Below are 18,224 nucleotides of genomic sequence, written 5' to 3'. Positions count from 1 at the left end.
AAGTGAAAGAAAGGAAATGAAAGAGTTAAAAAAAAAAAAAAAGAAAGAAAGAAAGAAAAAGAAAGAAACCAAAGAGAAAGAGGGGTGCTTTGTTCCCATGGTGTGTTGACTCCAGCCAGGGACATCAGGGTAGAAGTCAGCCCATGAGTCGGACCGGCAGCCTTCTGTTTGGCTGTGGTCTGCCTTTCAGAAGCAGATGGATATTCTGTGCTCTGGTGTCTTGTGTTATCATAGGTCCTTGTGGGACGTTATGGCCCCGGTGCTTTCAAGCTGACCCTGCCCTTTTAGGTCCTCATCTCCAGCCTTAGATCTCTAGCCATTTGCCACACTGTCACTCATCACATCCCTTTCTGGCATCTCCGTGGTTGTCAGAATAAAATCTATGTCCCCCCCCCCTTATTATTATAATTTGGCGGCAGCCAAATCCTTTTCGAAGTTTTAGGGGCTCGTGAAAGCCCGTTTCCATGGACGTTTTCTCTCGATTTCCCGGGACTTAGTGACTCATTTGAAATTGTCCAGTCCAGGGTTTGCCATGGACCTCTCTCTCTGCAGGGTAGGGATAACGGGTCTTAGGCAGGGAGGAACCGCAGAACTGGACTGCCCTCGAGTTCCGTTCCAGCTGCACCCAGCTTCAACCTGTTGGCGACTCCTAATTGACATATCAGTCAGGGTGGATTTTAGGGATCATGCACCCACGCCTTTGTAGCAAATGAAGCAGAAATAATCTGTGCTTAAAAAACAGCAACAAACAACTCGTAGAACCTGTGCCCAGATTTCCACCTCATTTCCTCTTCACTCTCACAGCTACATCATCTTCCAGCCCACCACCAGCTGCGAAAATAAAAGTGTTTTCTCCCAGATTTAAGGATGACTTTGTGCTTCAGGACGATTTTCTGGGGGTAAAGGAAACTTGCCCAACGTGACCACCAGATGTTTTAAGCGGCGGATGGAATTGAGGAAAAAGCCCAGATTCCTGAGCCCAGTCTTTCGGATCCTGTGCCCAACTGCGCCCCCTAGTGACTGTCTTGGGTGTGGTGCAGCCAGAGCCAGCTGCCTGTATATACCGACTACCTCATCTCACATCTTCGCTCTCTTTTCAGAGATGAGTACGAAGAAGATGGATTCTGTCAGCCATACAGAGGGATTGCGTGTGCCAGATTTATTGGCAACCGCACTGTCTACATGGAGTCTTTGCACATGCAAGGGGAAATAGAAAATCAGATCACAGGTAGGTAACAGCAATGAAGTGGTGTTTATACCTTACATCACAGTTTTTTTTCTCACCAGAAGTTTTATTGAGCTCTTCTCTTGACAAAGGATTAGGCCAGGCACCGGGGTTAGGAGCAGGGCCATAAAGAAGCATGAGATATGATCTCTGCTCTGGAATTTACATTAGAATAATTTATGGAAGTTCGCCCTTGGAGGAAAAGGAGGCTTGAGAAGTCTCACATTCATTCAAACACTCAATAAATATTATCGAGTGCCTCAGACATCCCAGAAACCAGGCTGGGCACTGGGAATATGACCATGTGGCGAGTAAACCAGGTATGTCTCTGCCCTCACAGAGCTTGCTGTTTAGAAGCATTACTGTGTCCGCTGAAAGGGGATGCATTTCGAGTCTAAAATTCTGGAGGCAGTCATCCCAGTGTTGCCATTGCTGTGACCTTGGGGAAAGTCTCCTACTCTCCATGCAAATGTCTTCCTTCTTCTGTGAGTGGGGAAGCAAGATGTTCATAGGGCGCTTGCTGTTCTAGCTTTCTCTATTTTAGGCTTCACCGTTCAGAATTGAAAGTGTCTTTTCATTGCCTTTTTTTTTTTAAGAGCCACATCCTCAACATGTGGAAGTTCCCAAGCTAGGGGTCAAACTGGACCTACAGCTACTGGCCTATACCACAGCCATGGGCACGTGGGATCCGGGCTGCATCTTCCACCTACACCACAGCTCATGGCAATGCCAGATCCCTGACCCACTGAGTGAGGCCAGGGCTCAAACCCGCATCCTTATGGATACTAGACAGGTTTGTTACCGCTGAGCCACCCCAGGAACTCTGAAAGTATCTTTTTAATGGCAATCTGATAGTGAAGCTCTGTCTGGCGCACACGTGAGGTAGGGAGGGTCCGACACCCTGCACGATTTCACACTCCTGGTTCTGGTGGTTATGGCAGCCTGTGCCTCTCCCATTAGTGTAGTTATTACTCTGTGCCCTGTACCATTGCAAGATGTTAAAATCACCTTTCTGCAAGGTGGCAGGGGGAGGGGCTGGGATGGACTGGGAATTGGGGGTTAATAGATGCAAACTATTGCCTTTGGAATGGCTAAACAATGAGATCCTGCTGTGGAGCACTGGGAACTATATCTAGTCACTTCTGATGGAGCAGGATGGAGGATACTGTGAGAAAAAAGTATGTATACATGTATACGTGATCTTGCGGTAGAGCAGAAAATTGACGGAACACTGTAAACCAGCTATAATGGAAAAAAAAATCGTTTAAAAAAACCCGCCCTTCTGAAATTCTAATAAGATGGCCAGCTTTAGGAAAGAAAAATATAAGGCACCTAGTTACATTTGATAATTTTTTAATATAAGTAAGTCCCATATGTTCATCTGAAATTCACATGTCACTGGCTGCCCTATAGTTTATCTGGCAAGCCTAGGACTTTAAGAGGGGCCAGAACAAACACAAGGCAGACAGAACTGCAAAAAGTCCGGAAACTTTGGCCCGTGAGGAGGTTGAAGGAACTCAGAGGGGGCCAGAGGAGCCATTTAACCTGGAGAAGCCACTCCAAAAAGATGTAGTTGGGAGTTCCCGTCATGGCGCAGTGGTTAACGAATCCGACTAGGAACCATGAGGTTTCGGGTTCGGTCCCTGCCCTTGCTCAGTGGGTTAAAGATCCAGCGTTGCCGTGAGCTGTGGTGTAGGTCGCAGACGCAGCTCGGATCCCGAGTTGCTGTGGCTCTGGCATAGGCCAGTGGCTGCAGCTCCAATTCAACCCCTAGCCTGGGAACCTCCATATGCTGTGTGAGCGGCCCAAGAAATAGCAAAAAAAAAAAAAAAAGAAGAAGATGTAGTTGTCACTCGCTAAAGCCCGCAGGCTTTCAAGAGCAAAGCTAGACTGATGGGGAGGAGCTAGTGAAGGCACATTGCAACCTCTAATAAAAGAAGGTTTTAACATACTTCTTACTATGTATTCACAAAAATAAATGGGAGTTCTGATATAAACATTTGGTCACCCCCCTATGATAATCCTCCCTTGGACATTTTATTTTTACTTTTACTTTTTTTTTGTCTTTGTAGTGCCACACCCAGGGCATATGAAAGCTGCCAGACTAGGAGTCAAATGGAAACTGTAGCTGCAGGCTTTTGCCACAGCCACAGCAACACCAGATCTGAGCCACATCTGCGACCTACACCACAGCTCATGGCAGTGCCGCATCCTTAACCCACTGAGCAAGGCCAGGGATCAAACCCACAGCATCATGAGTATTAGTCAGGTTTGTTACTACTGAGCCATGACAGGAACTCCTTTAGACATTTTCAATGGACATCAGCTTATTGGAAAGTATTACAGTTTTGTTTTGTTTTTTTTTAATCCATTTAACTTTAACTCAGCATTTCCCAAACTTGTTTGGCTATAGAACCCCAGTTTCTCAAACACTTTTAACAGTCTACTGAATTAATGTGCTGAGGAACATACTTTGGGAAATGATGTACCAACAACCTCATAGTCTGCCTTGTGAGGGATAAGCTTCTCATCAGCAGAGGTATGCAAAAACTAGCGGTCTTTTTTTTTTTTTTTATGCTTTTTAGGGCTGCACCCATGGCATATGGAGGTTCCAGGCTAGGGGTCTAATTGGAGCTGTAGCCACTGGCCTACACCACAGCCACAGCAACATGGGATCCGAGCCGAGTCTGCAACCTACACCACAGCTCACAGCAACGCCGGATCCTTAACCCACTGAGCCAGGCCAGGAATCAAACCCACAACCTCATGGTTCTTAGTCGGATTCATTAACCACTGCGCCACGACGGGAATTCCGCTAGTGATCTTTTTGTGAGGGGTCAGAGGTCAGGCTAAGCAACCATGAATATTCTGTGATACCCACTGGAACAACTGAGATGTGCTCTCTAAGAATTTCCAAGTGAGTTGCCTCACTTTGAGAAGATGGCATAGTAAGTATTCAAGCCACAAATTACACAGGTTCCCCCAAGTGATCCAGCAACTCAGAGGCAAGACCCAGAACTCAATCCTGGGATCGGGCTCAGCCACCACAGAAAGCAAGTTCAAATATTTTAGAAGCTTCACAGAACTAATAAAAAGTACCGGATGAAACATAAAAGTTCTGTTGCTTTGTAATGAAAATGAAAAATATATTGTACTTTAACCTAATTAATTCTTTTTATTAGGAAACAGTACATATGTAACTTAATCCTGTTTTTTTAACTTTGTAGTCAAAATGATTTTTTTCAAGCCAGTGAAAGTAAGCCGCTGAGACATCTGAAACAAATCTCCTTCTCTTGGCCTTGTCTGTTTGAGCACAGCAGATTCCTTCCAATGTGTGTTTACATCTGATATCTGTGGACCAGATAACCGGAGGAGATAAATCCCGCCCCTGGGAGTTAATAATTGTGTTTGTTTTCCAGCCGCCTTCACCATGATTGGCACCTCCAGTCACTTATCTGATAAGTGTTCTCAGTTTGCCATTCCTTCTCTGTGCCACTATGCCTTCCCGTACTGTGATGAAACCTCATCTGTCCCAAAGCCCCGGGACTTGTGTCGCGATGAATGTGAAATCCTGGAAAACGTCCTGTGTCAGACGGAGTACATTTTTGCAAGATCCAATCCCATGATTCTGATGAGGCTGAAACTGCCCAACTGTGAAGATCTCCCCCAGCCAGAAAGCCCCGAAGCTGCAAACTGCATCCGGATTGGAATACCCATGGCAGATCCTATAAATAAAAGTAGGTGGCAGCCCCTGACCTTCTGTCCTGTCAGCAACCCCATGGCACAGTGAAAACTGGACCTTGATCCCCAGCAATGATTCATCTTGGTAGTCAGATTATGTTCCAATGGGCCAAATACTCTGTGGGGGGCGAGTGTTCAGCAGTGGATTCAATGTAGTGCCTATCTTTCAGAAGCTGCATGGAGATGATAGTTTCAAAATATGGTGACTGGTTCCTTAATGACTTAAAAATAGACTTACCATATGTCCCAGCAATGCCACACCTGGGTATTTACCTAAAAGAGTCGGAAACAGGTGTTCAAACAAAAACATGTCCAAAAAGGTTTATAACAGCTCTAGTCACAATGGCTAAATGGTGGAAACAACCCACATGTCCATCCGTGAGTGAGTTGGTAAATACATTGTGGTATATCTACACGGTGAAATATTATTCACCCCTGAAGAGGAATAAAATCCTGTTACATGCTATATACCATGGTTGAACTTGAAAACACTATCATCGTGAAAGAAACCAGAGGCCATTGTATGAGTCCATTTATATGAACTATCCAGAGTAGGCAAATCCATAGAGATAGGTAGCAGGTTAGTGGTTGCCAGGGATGGGGGGTAAGGGGGAGTGGGGAGTGACCGTTTAATGAGCACTGGGGCTCCTTTGGAATGATATCAGTGTTCTGGGATGAGATAGTGGTCAAGTTTGCACAATATTTTGAATGTTCTACATACACTGCTAGTCAATTAGATATGTATTGGACTATAATTTAAAAAATACATATATGGGGGCCTGCCTCCATCCTCCATCTTCTCACCATCATCAAACAAACGACTGTTTTTCTCTGCATTTCCCATTCATCTCTAATTAAACTCGCTGGCAGTGTTTTCATTTCCTCTTGGCCGTTCATGTGCTTTGCTTTGCCAAATAAGTCAATGCACCTAAAATAGCAATATCATCCGTTATTACTAGTATTACTCTCATCTGATCAGTACTCCTCCAGGTTCCAGTTTGTTTCAACTTACGAGATTTTTGCAGTGCTTTCAAGCAAGAGTCCTCAGGAGGAGGACTTACTAGGACCTGTTTCTCCAGCGTGTCTGGTGCATCAGCACAGCCCTGCCACTAACCCTTGCCAGAAACCCATAGTGCACTGCTGCTAATAAACATTTTGTGTGAACCGGATTCTTTATCACATGACTCATGTCTAAGGCCACCAAGCAGAAAGGGAAAGAACATTCCTTCCACCATTCGCTAGGAAATTACTCCTGCCCTCAGGTCCTGCCCCAGTTGTGATTTTTTTCTGTGTTCAGGATCAAAAATCCTTGGGGAGGACGGGTTTTCTGCCTGATGCATAAGCTGTAAATCCTCCCAGGAATGTCACTGCAGGGCCAGCTCTGTGTCCCAGCTTAGCACGAGGGGACACTGCCCTGTGGCGGTGACCATCAGGAAAACCTCTGCCACGCCCTCCAGAAACAGCAGCCCAGGAGCTCCCGCAGCAGCTCTGTTTCCCTCTCACAGTTTGGGCTCTTCTGTTGTGTATTTCAGATCACAAGTGCTACAACAGCACAGGTGTGGACTACCGGGGGACCGTCAGTGTGACCAAATCTGGGCGCCAGTGCCAGCCGTGGAATTCCCAATATCCCCACACACACACCTTCACCGCCCTCCGTTTCCCAGAACTGAATGGAGGGCACTCCTATTGCCGCAACCCAGGAAATCAGAAGGAAGCTCCCTGGTGCTTCACCTTGGATGAGAACTTTAAGTCCGACCTGTGTGACATCCCAGCATGTGGTAAATACCATTATTGCTTTAATGTACTCATTCACTTTATAAGATCTCCCCTGAATGCCCCTTCCCTTTGGAGAATCAGGTGAGGCTGCAGGAAAGATGGGTAGTGTTTGATCTCACACTCTGTCTCCAGGATGGATAAACCTTGCCATTTTAACACGGAACACCTTTTAGGGTACCAATCCACCCTTCTCCAGGAGTGAACTGCTTCTACTACTGTGGCCATTGTGTGAGTGGGTGCAACAGGCACCTTCTCTCCAGAGGCACAGGTGAAACTGCTCATCACAGTCATTCGTGTAGTAAAAGATGTTACCCACAAATGGTTCATGTCCAAGTGTACCTTTTTTAAGCACAACAGGTGTCCTGGAAGCAGATTGAGAACTGTTTTCCCCGTGTCCTTGAGAGTACCCACGGGGAAGATGAATCTATAGCCATTACTCACCCACCCAGGGCAGCCTGTGGATAAACCACGTCCTTCGTCTCATCCTTTTACGCTGCAGAAGTATAGAAAGGAAATGAGATTTCTGAATCGTTTGTTCCTCTTTCTAGAAAATGTTTGGGAGGGTAGGAGAAGGAGAATGAAAATATTGGTGAAACCTGAAGTTTCAGGACTGTTTTGGAATTGATTCATCTTCCTGGCTGTAGTTCACATAGATAATGTCACCTGAGTTTCCCAGACCTAGAGGGAGCGTCAGGATGTCACAGGAAAGCCACACCTGTGCAATGGAGATAATGATGATATGCATCCAGAATTTATCGTGAGAATAAATGAGTTGTTAACTGAAAAAAGTCTGTGATGTTTGGAAGAGAGTAAATTTTTTTTTGTCTTTTTGCCTTTTCTAGGGCCGCTCCCACGGCATCTGGAGGTTCCCAGGCTAGGGGTGGAATCAGAGCTGTAGCCACCAGCCTACGCCAGAGCCACAGCAACGCGGGATCCGAGCCATGTCTGCAACCTACACCATAGCTCACAGCAACACCGGATCCTTAACCCACTGAGCAAGGCAAGGGTTCGAACCCGCAATCTCATGTTTCCTAGTCGGATTTGCTAACCACTGCGCCATGACGGGAACTCCAGAAGATAGTAAATCATTGACTTAGTTGCCCCATTCCTTCTCCCAAACCAGGTAGGTGTGAAGATCTGAGAGGGAGCCAAGGATAAAAGCAGCTCTCACTGAGCACTTTCCATTTGCCAGGCATGGTCTGTGGGGTTTCACCAGCTTTATTTATACTCACCCTCACACTATGACACCTATGTTGCTGATGAAGAAACTGAGGCTCAGAGTTCCTGTCTTGGTGCAGTGGTGAATGAATCCGACTAGGAACCACAAGGTTGCGGGTTCAATCCCTGGCCTTGCTCAGTGGGTTAAGGATCCAGCGTTGCCGTGAGCTGTGGTGTAGGTCGCAGACACAGCTCGGATACCGCGTTGCTGTCACTCTGGCATAGGCCGGTGGCTATAGCTCCAATTCCACCCCTAGCCTGGGAACCTCCAGATGCCACGGGTGCGGCCCTAGAAAAGGCAAAAAGACCAAAAAAAAAGGAAAAGAAACTGAGGCTCAGAGAGCCACAGAGGTACCCAGCTGTTGAATGGCAGGTCTGTCTTCAACATCATCTTCTTGCTACTCCGCTATGCTGTGTTGGGATACTGAGGTATGTCCTTAGGGAGACCAAATGAATTGTTTTAAGGAGGAAACACATTTGTTCACGTGACTCCAAGTGAATGCCATTGTCCTTCAGGTGACTTCTGACCCTTAATTTCCAACTGTAATGCTCATCAGAAGTAGGGAGGTAATTTGCTCATAAACTGGAAGATTCGTTGATAATCTCATGCCAGCTCCATGACAGTTAGTTTAAGACCCGAAAGGATACTTACAAAGTACGGGTTTTCATTTCAACGGTGTTCCTGAAGCAATCAACCCGACATACTTTCTGAGGGATGCATGAAATCCTTGAAGAGGCTTTTGGACCACGGACAGAACGGGAAAGATCACCTGTGTCTGCCCTCCATGGGCCTGCATGGTGCTCGGTGCTTTACGTAGTCATCTCCATTCAAAATTCCTCACCGCCCTTGGGGTAGGTGTCATTAATCTGTTCCACCAGGGCTCAGAAGTGTTAAAGGACTTGCCTAAATTAGACAATGCATGGGATTAGACGTTGAACCCTCATCTCTCTGCATGTAGCTTTGACCAAATGCAAAGCTTGTTCTCTTTCCAGACGCTAGTTCCCATTCAAAGATTTTTGGAGTTCCTGTCATGGCTCAGTGGTTAACGAATCCGACTAGAAACCATGAGGTTGTGGGTTCGATCCCTGGCCTTGCTCAGTGGGTTAAGGATCCGGCATTACTGTGGGCTATGGTATAGGTCGCAGATGCAGCTTGGATCCTGTGCTGCTGTGGCTCTGCCGTTGGCCAGCGGCTACAGCTCCAATTCAACCCCTAGCCTGGGAACCTCCCTATGCTGTGAGAGCGGCCCAAGAAATGACAAAAAGACCAAAAAAAAAAAAAAAAGATTTCTCAGAAATAAATAAAAGAATGACAATAAGCTCAACCTCTGGATTCCAGTATACCAATTCCCATAATATGATACGACATCAAAACATGATCGCTTGCTGATGAAGAAATCCATCACAGTATTACTCAGTATATTATTATGGTATTAATCAGTACAGTGATGTTGGAAACGCTTCAATATTTCTTTCAGGGTATCCATCTACAGCATTCTGAGGATTGGCTAATTCTAGTCACATGAGAGAGAAATTTAGATGAAAGTGAAATCTAGAGATGACAAGCCAGTTTTCACCACTTACAATAAGAATTTTTTTTTTTAAGAAACATTTTCATTTTATTTTGAAAGAACACAGTTCCTTTTGAATTCTTCCGGCCAAGCCACAAATACATCCATTAAAGGAACAGGGAATCCTTGACATGTGATCAGTAAGAAGCTGCTGAAAGGTCAGCGGCTCCCCAGGGTGTGAGTTAAAGAAGAGAGCAGGTTGGCATGTGCTGTCATTCCAAGGCAAGGCTTCTTGTAATTGCCCCTCCATAGCCCACCTCCAACTAAATAATCATACAAGAATCCTCCTACTTTCATATTTCTTGAGAGCATGTGATTTTTTTCTCATTTCATCCTTACACAAATCACGAAAGATAAAGTAGGAATTTCCTGCCCCGTTTTACCAAATGAGACAACCAGGGCCCAGGGAAGAGGTAGGACTTGCCCAGGAACACAAATTAGTTAATAGAAACCAGGTCTTCTGTCTCTGGCGCCACTCGCTGCTCTTTGCTCTATACCAGTGGTTCTCACACAGGGGAGGTTTTGCCTTCCAGGAACATTTGGCAGTGTCTGGAGGTATTCTGCTCATCACAACCAGGTGGGATTGGCAGAGGCTACTAGCATCCGTTGTGTAGAAGCCAGAGATGCTGCTCAACACCCCAGAAGGTACAGAGCAGCCCACACCGAGAATTATCCAGCCCAGGGTATCTATAGTGCCAGGTTTGGGAAACCCAGACACTGAATAAGAATTGTACCATTTAGAGTAAAGAAGAACAATATTAAACAGTCGTTACCATTTATTGAGTGCTTACTGGTGAGCCACTATGCTCAGAGATTTTTATGCATTCGCTCATGCATAATAGTTATATAACTGTACGAGTTGGGTTTGTTGGGTTTTTTTCCCCAAAAGAGAAAGATGAGACATAGAGAGGTTAAATAACTTGTAGTTAATAAGAACTCCAGGACTCAAGGACTAACTTAGTAGAAGTGAATAGAACTCCAGGACTCAAACCTATGGCCAGTCTTATAAACTCTATGATTTATGTATGTGTGTGAGTGTGCATGTGTTTGTATATATAGGTAGGTTGGTAAATGGATAGACAGATAGACAGGCAGGCAGACAGACAGACAGACAGATAGATAGAAAGATAGATAGAAAGAAAGAAGATGGATAGGGAGTAACTTTGCATCTTACAATGAGTGGTAAGCTTGTGGGGCATATTTGAAATGAGTTCTTTTCCTTCTTTCTCTCAAATGGGTTGGAGTCTCATGGGAATGTTTCTGCATTCTTTTGTTAAGTCAAAGTTAAGGAGATTTCAAAATCTCCACAGGGTTTCTCATTTTCCTCCTGATATCTTTTGTTTTTGTTTCAACTAAGTAAGGCTAAAGAAGTATAGGCCTAATTAAATGCAGAATGTGAGCATTTGTTGTACTTTCTGGTATAAAGGCACTTGAGAACAGTCTGCCCCAGATCATTTTATCTGTGAACTTTCACTCTAAGACAGAACATAAAATTAAGCACAACCAAATATGTCTGCTATGAATTCTGGGAACTGGCTCAGCTAAGACTAAGTACATGTGCCCAGGCAGTGCTTGGAGAAAGTGAAAGAACAAAACTAGTTGGAGCCAGACTGGACCTACTCATCTTCTGTCTTCTCTCCTACCCCAGGCGTCTAACAATTAGAATGGTTATTAGTTATTCAGTCACTTCCTGAAATCGATCTGTGTGGAGCTTCGACTGTGCTTTAGACTTTGTGAACAAGCTGGATCAGACCATGCCCTCGGGTGGCTTCCTGTCTAGTGGAAGAATCCAATGGAAAAAAACTACAAAGCACATTAAACACTGTCAGAGTTCCCAGCGTGCATGTGTATCACCATATGGTTGCTGTTGGTGCTACAGTATCTGCTCTTTGCGGAATCCTGTGCTAAGTTCTTTACAATAGCATCTGGCCTGCAATTTAATTGATATGCAATAAAATGTGTGGAGTTAAACCTTATAATAACCACAGGATAAAGGTATCTCCTCCCTTTGACTGATGGAGAAGAAGTTGAATCCATGCTGTTTTCACAAAAGCTAAGATCGTGTCCATGGGACTCAAGGTCCACTCTGTCCGCATGCAACCAATTCTAGCTTATCCAGAGGAATACATATTTCTTTAGCATTTTCCTCTTCCCGTGATCATTCTGAGCTCTGTAGGTCTTTGATTTTCTTTTTTTTTTTTTCCTGTCTTTTTAGAGCCACACCCACGGCATATGGAGGTTCCCAGTCTATGAGTCAAATTGGAGCTACAGCTGCTGGCCTACACCACAGCCACAGCAACACCAGATCCCAGCCGCATCTGCGACCTATACCACAGCTCGTGGTAACGTCTGATCCTTAACCCACTGAGCGAAGCCAGGAATCGAACCCAAAACCTCATGGTTCCTAGGCAGATTTGTTTCCACTGAGCCATGACGGGAACTCCAGGGTCTTTGATTTTCTTATTTGAAGCTCCATGGATACAGGAAGGGAGCCCCCAGCCACAAGACATCTACTCTGAGACCCTAGGGTATTCTCAGCCTCAGCCCGATCGAGACTGGCTTCCCCCACAGCTGCACCCAGGCCTCATGGTGTTTGCCCAGTTCCCGTTAAGACCTACCTAGGTCTCCTGCCTTCCTGGCAGCCCCAGGTCCCCAGTCCTCAGAGTTGGCCATCTTCCCCAAGATCCTGCCTGCAAACCTTCATTCACTGCACTTTCACCTCTAGTCACTGTGGCCACCTTCCAAGCCAAATACTATGGGCGGGGAGGAAACGAAGTCGAAAAAGAAACATTTGCCTATGTTCTTTCCATCTGGCACCTAGGCACACCTCCCAGCTTCACAGCTTCACTGCGGCCCTTATCATTGCTTTTCTACGCAGTTCTGAGGGTGGACCTGCGGAAAATGTCTGCTTGCCTAGGATCTCCTTTGCGGTGATCTGGCCATTTCCCTTTGGCTGTGTTCTACCACATGACTGATACTCTTTCAGCCTCCCCAACTAATTGAGATCCCCTAGTTCTTTCTTTGTTGAATTGTATGGGGAATCAGAACCTTGAGGACATTGGTGTCTTCATATGCACACCTTGGCCGTATATCTATCTCACTCTAGATCAAGCCCTGAGCCACAGTTCTTCCACTAGCCAGCATGTCTGATTCACCTCTAAATAAAGGTTTCTCCATCGACCAAACGACCAAACTTCCAAACCGTGCTATTGTTTACACTGCTAGACCGGCCTCACTAAAGAGTACCCATTGATAAGAAACGCAGTGAACCATTTGGCTCCAGTTGGAGTTTTCGTACCTGGCCTGTGGCTTTGGTATTTCCTTTTAAGTCCTTGGCTTGCAACGGTTTGCCAAAGGGCACGTTGCCCAGTTCTGTGCCTGAATAGCCCTGACTTGTCGCATACCCTATAAACACCCGCCCTGGGTTCTGCTTTGTCACAAACCATTTTCTCCAACGTGGTGGTTTACAGTTTGGGGCAAGGCAGATGTTTTCCAGATTGCGAACACTGCAGTTTTTAACTCACTCTGTCAGCAGCCTTCTCCCATATTTCATAGAAGACCCGTTGTAAGGCAATTTGTCTTTCAGCCATTTCTTCAAACCCAAATTGAACATTACAGGGAATTGGATGGTGGGGAGGGAGAAGGGAGGACGGCATAGAGCACTGCTTTGTATAGTTTGAAGTTTTCCGGAAGTTATTTTTGTGCTACAGAGATTTTCAAGATGTGCTTTGGTCTCCCGTCTTTATCTATTTTCGACCAAGTAAAGAACAATAGTTACCAAAAACGTATAACTAAGTCATGTTCCATAAACATTTTTAAGCATAATTTTCTCTCAAAGGTTTTTTGTTTTGTTTTTTTTTCCTGTCCCCAATATATATGGAGTCATTTACTCAGTGTCTCAGCTACTCTAGCAATAAGCTTTTGGAAGCGCTTCGCTCTTTGGGCCACCACCATGCCAAAAGGAAGTACTCCTTGTCATCTTGACCTTTGGGTGGCAAGATTCTGTTCTAGCACCACAGTGACTATTGTTATTGGCTTTGCATCAGTCATGGTTCTGGCAGGAAATATAAGGCACAAGTAAAGAGACAAAGGAGAATTTTTATGAAGCGATTGTCTTGAAAGGTGTTGGGAGAACTAGGGTAAACCAATAAGGTGCAGAAGCTGGGGCTAGCGGGAGTGGGAAGCACTTCAGTTTTGGGCCTAGAGGATTAAGGGATGATGTTATTTTGCTGATTAACCCTATTAGGATAGAGCTATGTGCTGAAGTGCAAATCCATCTGTTGATAGTATTAGTATATTATCTCACATATTATTATCTCACCCTCCATCTTTTGTTCATATGGACATCATGAAGCACTTGAGTAAATGTTTTTCTAAAATATATGTGTGCTTGGTTTACCATTCAAAAATAATTCTATCGAAAATGAAAGAGATTTAATTTTATCAAACCTCCTGGATTCTGGCACTTAAAGATTAACCCAATTAAAAAGTGGGCCAAGGAGGTACATAGACATTCCTCCAAAGATGATATACAAATAGCCAGCAAGCGAATGAGAACATATTTTCAACATCACGAGTCATTAAAGAAATGCAAATCAAAACTGTAATAAGAACGAAAAGAGCAAATGTTAGCAAAGGTGTGGAGAAATCAGAACCATTTTGCAGTGTAGGTCAGAAAGCACAATGGTATAGCCACTACAGAAAACAATATAGATGTCCCACAAAAAGTTCGGAGTTCCCGTCGTGGCTCAGTGGTTAACGAATCCGACTAGGAACCATGAGGTTGCGACTAGGAACCATGAGGTTGCGGGTTCAATCCCTGGCCTCACGCAGTGGGTTAAAGATCCAGCATTGCCGTGAGCTGTGGTGTAGGTCGCAGATGCTGCTTGGATCCTGCGTTGCTGTGGCTCTGGCGTAGGCCGGTGGCTACAGCTCCGATTAGACCCCCAGCCTGGGAACCTCCATATGCCATGGGAAGCGGCCCTAGAAAAGGCAAAAAAAAAAAGACAAAAAAAAAAGTTAAAAACAGAATTACTGTATGATCAGCAATCCCACTTCTGGGATTTTCAATCCAAGGAATTGAAAGCAAGATCTTGAAGAGATATTTACCCAACCATGTTCGCTGGAAAATTGTTCACAAGAGCTAAGAGCAGGAGGCAAGCCAAATGCCCATTGGTAGATGAATGGATAGAGAAAAATGTGGTGAATACATACAATGGAACATTATTCAGCCCTAATAAAGAAGGAAGCCTTGTCATAGGCAACAACATGGATGGCTCTTGAGGCCACTGTACTAAATGAAATAGGCCAACAAAAAGACATACCATCTGATTCCACTTATATGAGGTATCTAAAATAGTCCAATTCCTAGAAACAAAAAGTAGAATGGTGGTTGCCAGGGCCTGGGGCAGGGGGAGGGGAAAATGGAGAGTCATTATTCAATATGGATAGAGTTTCAGTTTTGCAAAATGAAAAAGTTCTGGAGCCCTTCTGTACAACAGTGTAAATATACTTAAGATTACTGAAATGTACACTTAAAAATGGTTAGGAGGGTAAATTTCGTTATTTTTTTTTAACCATAATTAAAAATTTCTTCAATTCCAAAGGAAAAATGAGCCCAACTCTTTCCTTTTATAGAGGAGAAAGCTGAGGTCCTGAGACTTACAGAAACTTTTAGTGAACTCATGTGGATTCCACTTACTAAGGTTTTTCTCTCAAGGGCTCACAAATGAGTTACTGCCCCTAACTTGATGTGGTTAAAACATTTTCCAAAGAGAAAAATGTTAATCACTGTATATGGGCTATTCAGAGTCTTTTAAAGAATTCATTTGAGAATATATAAGGCAATAGATCATGTACTTAGTATTTCCCTCATTAAGTCAAGAGAGCGAATGGCTGGGCCCAGCGTGCCAGTTGAAGGCCTAATTACCACCTTCACTTTCTTGGCTCCCAGGTATAAGCTTGAATATCACCAGGGCAGGCCCCTATCTGCCACAGACCCACTGATTTTGTAGTGTTCAAATACTAAATGGTGGCAATTTCTGTTCGTTTTCTATGGCTCTTAAAATTTTTTCAGACCAGATCGTAATTCAACTTGTTTAATGTCCTTTGAATTCTAAGGTCCTGTACGATTTTGTGCCACCTTTGCCAGATTTAAGCATGGAGCATTTTCTTGTTTGAACTCAAAGTAATATCCCAGATGATGTTTCACTTCATACAAGTACCTCTTGAATGAGAAATCGTGTTTACCTTGCTTTAAGCCCCAGGAAAAGCAAGAAGTATTTTCTCCATTATATTTAATTACTAATCAAGTATTGAATATCTTGTAAAAATAAAATAGGAATGTCAGATGTGAACTATGATACCAAATTGTTGATTTTTAAAAGGAAATTAATCATGTGGTCCGGACTAAATTGTTGGCTTCAAAAAATCCCAAGTATTTAACTTGATGTAACTAATATGCGCATTTAACTTTTAAACGGTTATTCCAAAGTATTAAAAAATCTTCCACGTTCTCATTTTCAGACAGTTTTCTTTGCAGTGCATTTGGAGGTGTCCATTACCCTTTAAAGTGAACAGTCAGCATGATGCCCATTGTTCTTATGTGATTCTTTTTAACAGTATGATTCCCACTAGATATCGGTCATTACTGAGAAGGAATTGGAGAAGCTTAAGGAGAAGGATAACAAATAATTCTCCATAGCGTTTTCGTGTTTATTAGTCATAGAATTTAAAAAGCACAGGCATTGAAGACAGACAGACTTACATTCCAACCCAGACTCCACCACCTCCTGGCAAATTTATCCTTCCTCAGCCTCGGTTTCTCTGCGTGTAAAATCCAGGTAATGCGAAGCACTGGGTTAAAATGTGGACTAAAACTGCTAGGACGTTGCGAAGAGGTTGGGCCATGTTAGTTTTCTCATTTTCCATGAGTCAGGTTCGTTGTTCTGTGGAATGTTTTTATATGAAATTGTTGAAGCCAGACCCCCGACTCCCCTTCTGGCCAAAGGCAGAGAGCTGTGTGGGAAAGAGAGCGCGTAGTCAGTTAGGACTTACAAGAGGCCTCATTTGTTTTCTGTCACTTCCAACATGACCACGTTGTGTTCTGCTTGATCATTTCACTTGGCAAGAGGACACTGTGCTCGTTTGCATATCCTTCGTGGAATCCGAAGGAGCCAAGTTTGACTGTGTTTAAAGGATTTGGCTTCTTGAAGTCTGTTCTCCTGCAGACCTGCAGGGGGGGACTTGTTCCTGGCCTCCCATTTACAATCAAAGGTGTTCCGTGAATAATCCGATAGGGAACGAGTACAGAATAGACTCCTTTGTTTGCCAGACAGGTGAGAGTTCTACATTCTCTCGTTGCTAAAAATGTAGGCCAGAAAAATGACTGGCATTACATTCGACGTAAATGAGCCTCATTCCTTTGGCAGTCTTACCCTCATAATGATTTCACTGAAAAATCCAAGAATAACAAAAGGGATTCCCCCCACCCCCACCCCCACCCCCAGGATACAGAGACACTGGAAAGGCTTTTATAATGCTGATAATAATCAGAGCATCCAACACCTATGTGACAGTTTTCAATTACCCGGGATTCTTTCCTGAACATCCTTTCTCGTGTGAACCAAGCAAGACTGGTAGATCAGGTATGATTATTATTCCCCTTGAATAACTGAGCTGGTGGAAGTCAGAGAGGTGGTTTCTTACTGAAGGTTATTTAGAATTTCTATCCCAAAGCTTTTATGCCCTGAATCTCTTCCTACTCTAAGGAGGAGGGGCGTGTGAGTAAATTGAGTGAGTCCTAGAATCGTTGCCATGTCACTTCGTGTACTGCTTACAACAGTTCTATGAAATAGTCCCATTTTACAGATGAGTTTGCTCAGAGGGGCCAAGTGCCTACTCAAGGTTACCTAGATAATGACAAAAGCAGTCTTCAGAAGTTTTCAAGATAACTTCCTGTATCCTGCTCCAGTGGATAGACAGATGCTGTATAGCTGATCTGTCTCTCTGTCCACCCACCCACAGACATGCAGACACACTTGTTACTCAGACACCCGAGACCCCATTCCTAATGGCTAGAATGATTAGACTTCAGAGATGCCTGGTCGAGGTGTTTACCTGCCACAGTGTACAAAGCAGGGAGTTCAAAAGCAACATACCTGGCAAAGTTTCAGTGTTATCCCCCCTTTCAGACCTCCTTCCTGCTTCTTCCCTGCATGAAATAAGAGAAATCCTGCCATGAGAAAATAGGTGCAAGACAACAGCAACTCTCAAATGACTGGCAGTCTAGGGTAGTTGCTGGAGCAGGAGGTGTGAAGCAAGACCAGCAGGAGAGGAATCCGAGCTCTTGAATTACTCATTTCATGTCCTTGGGCAAGTAACTTAGCCACTCTGCCCCTCAGTTTCTTCTCCTATAAAATGTGGGTGAGGGTGGTGCCTACCTCGTGGGGTTGGTTGTGAGCATAAGATGAATGAGTTCTGAAAAGTGCTTAGGACAATACTTGGCCCATATTAATAACAGCTAACCAGACTTTCTGCTGGTAGAAAATACTCAGTAAATATGAAAAGTGTTATTTTTGTTAAACTCAGTAAGCAGATTTTAAGTCCCTCTGAGGGTTAACCCACAGAGCACAGTCCCAACACCCAGGATTTTTGTTGTTGTTGTTTTAAGGTTTTTTTTTTTTTTTTTCTGT

General features: G+C 44.2%; 1 protein-coding gene and 1 long non-coding RNA gene across 2 annotated transcripts in view; one reads left to right on the top strand and one right to left on the bottom strand.

The window, feature by feature from the left end:
* ROR1 (receptor tyrosine kinase like orphan receptor 1) overlaps positions 1–18,224 on the top strand; it is a 448,217-nt gene that overhangs the window by 407,036 nt on the left and 22,957 nt on the right. Inside the window, exons 5-7 of the mRNA XM_047788808.1 lie at positions 1,101–1,228; positions 4,645–4,962; positions 6,499–6,744. Of these exons, the coding sequence (XP_047644764.1) occupies positions 1,101–1,228; positions 4,645–4,962; positions 6,499–6,744 (692 nt within the window). The remainder of the gene's footprint in view (positions 1–1,100; positions 1,229–4,644; positions 4,963–6,498; positions 6,745–18,224) is intronic.
* LOC125132034 (uncharacterized) lies at positions 16,228–18,203 on the bottom strand. Its single transcript, XR_007136121.1, has 2 exons — positions 17,691–18,203; positions 16,228–16,548 (listed from the first exon to the last, which is right to left on the bottom strand). It is a non-coding gene; the product is annotated as an uncharacterized LOC125132034 (long non-coding RNA).

Source organism: Phacochoerus africanus, chromosome 8 (assembly GCF_016906955.1).
Source record: "Phacochoerus africanus isolate WHEZ1 chromosome 8, ROS_Pafr_v1, whole genome shotgun sequence".
Lineage (NCBI taxonomy): Eukaryota > Metazoa > Chordata > Mammalia > Artiodactyla > Suidae > Phacochoerus > Phacochoerus africanus.
This window is presented reverse-complemented; position numbering and strand designations above follow the sequence as displayed.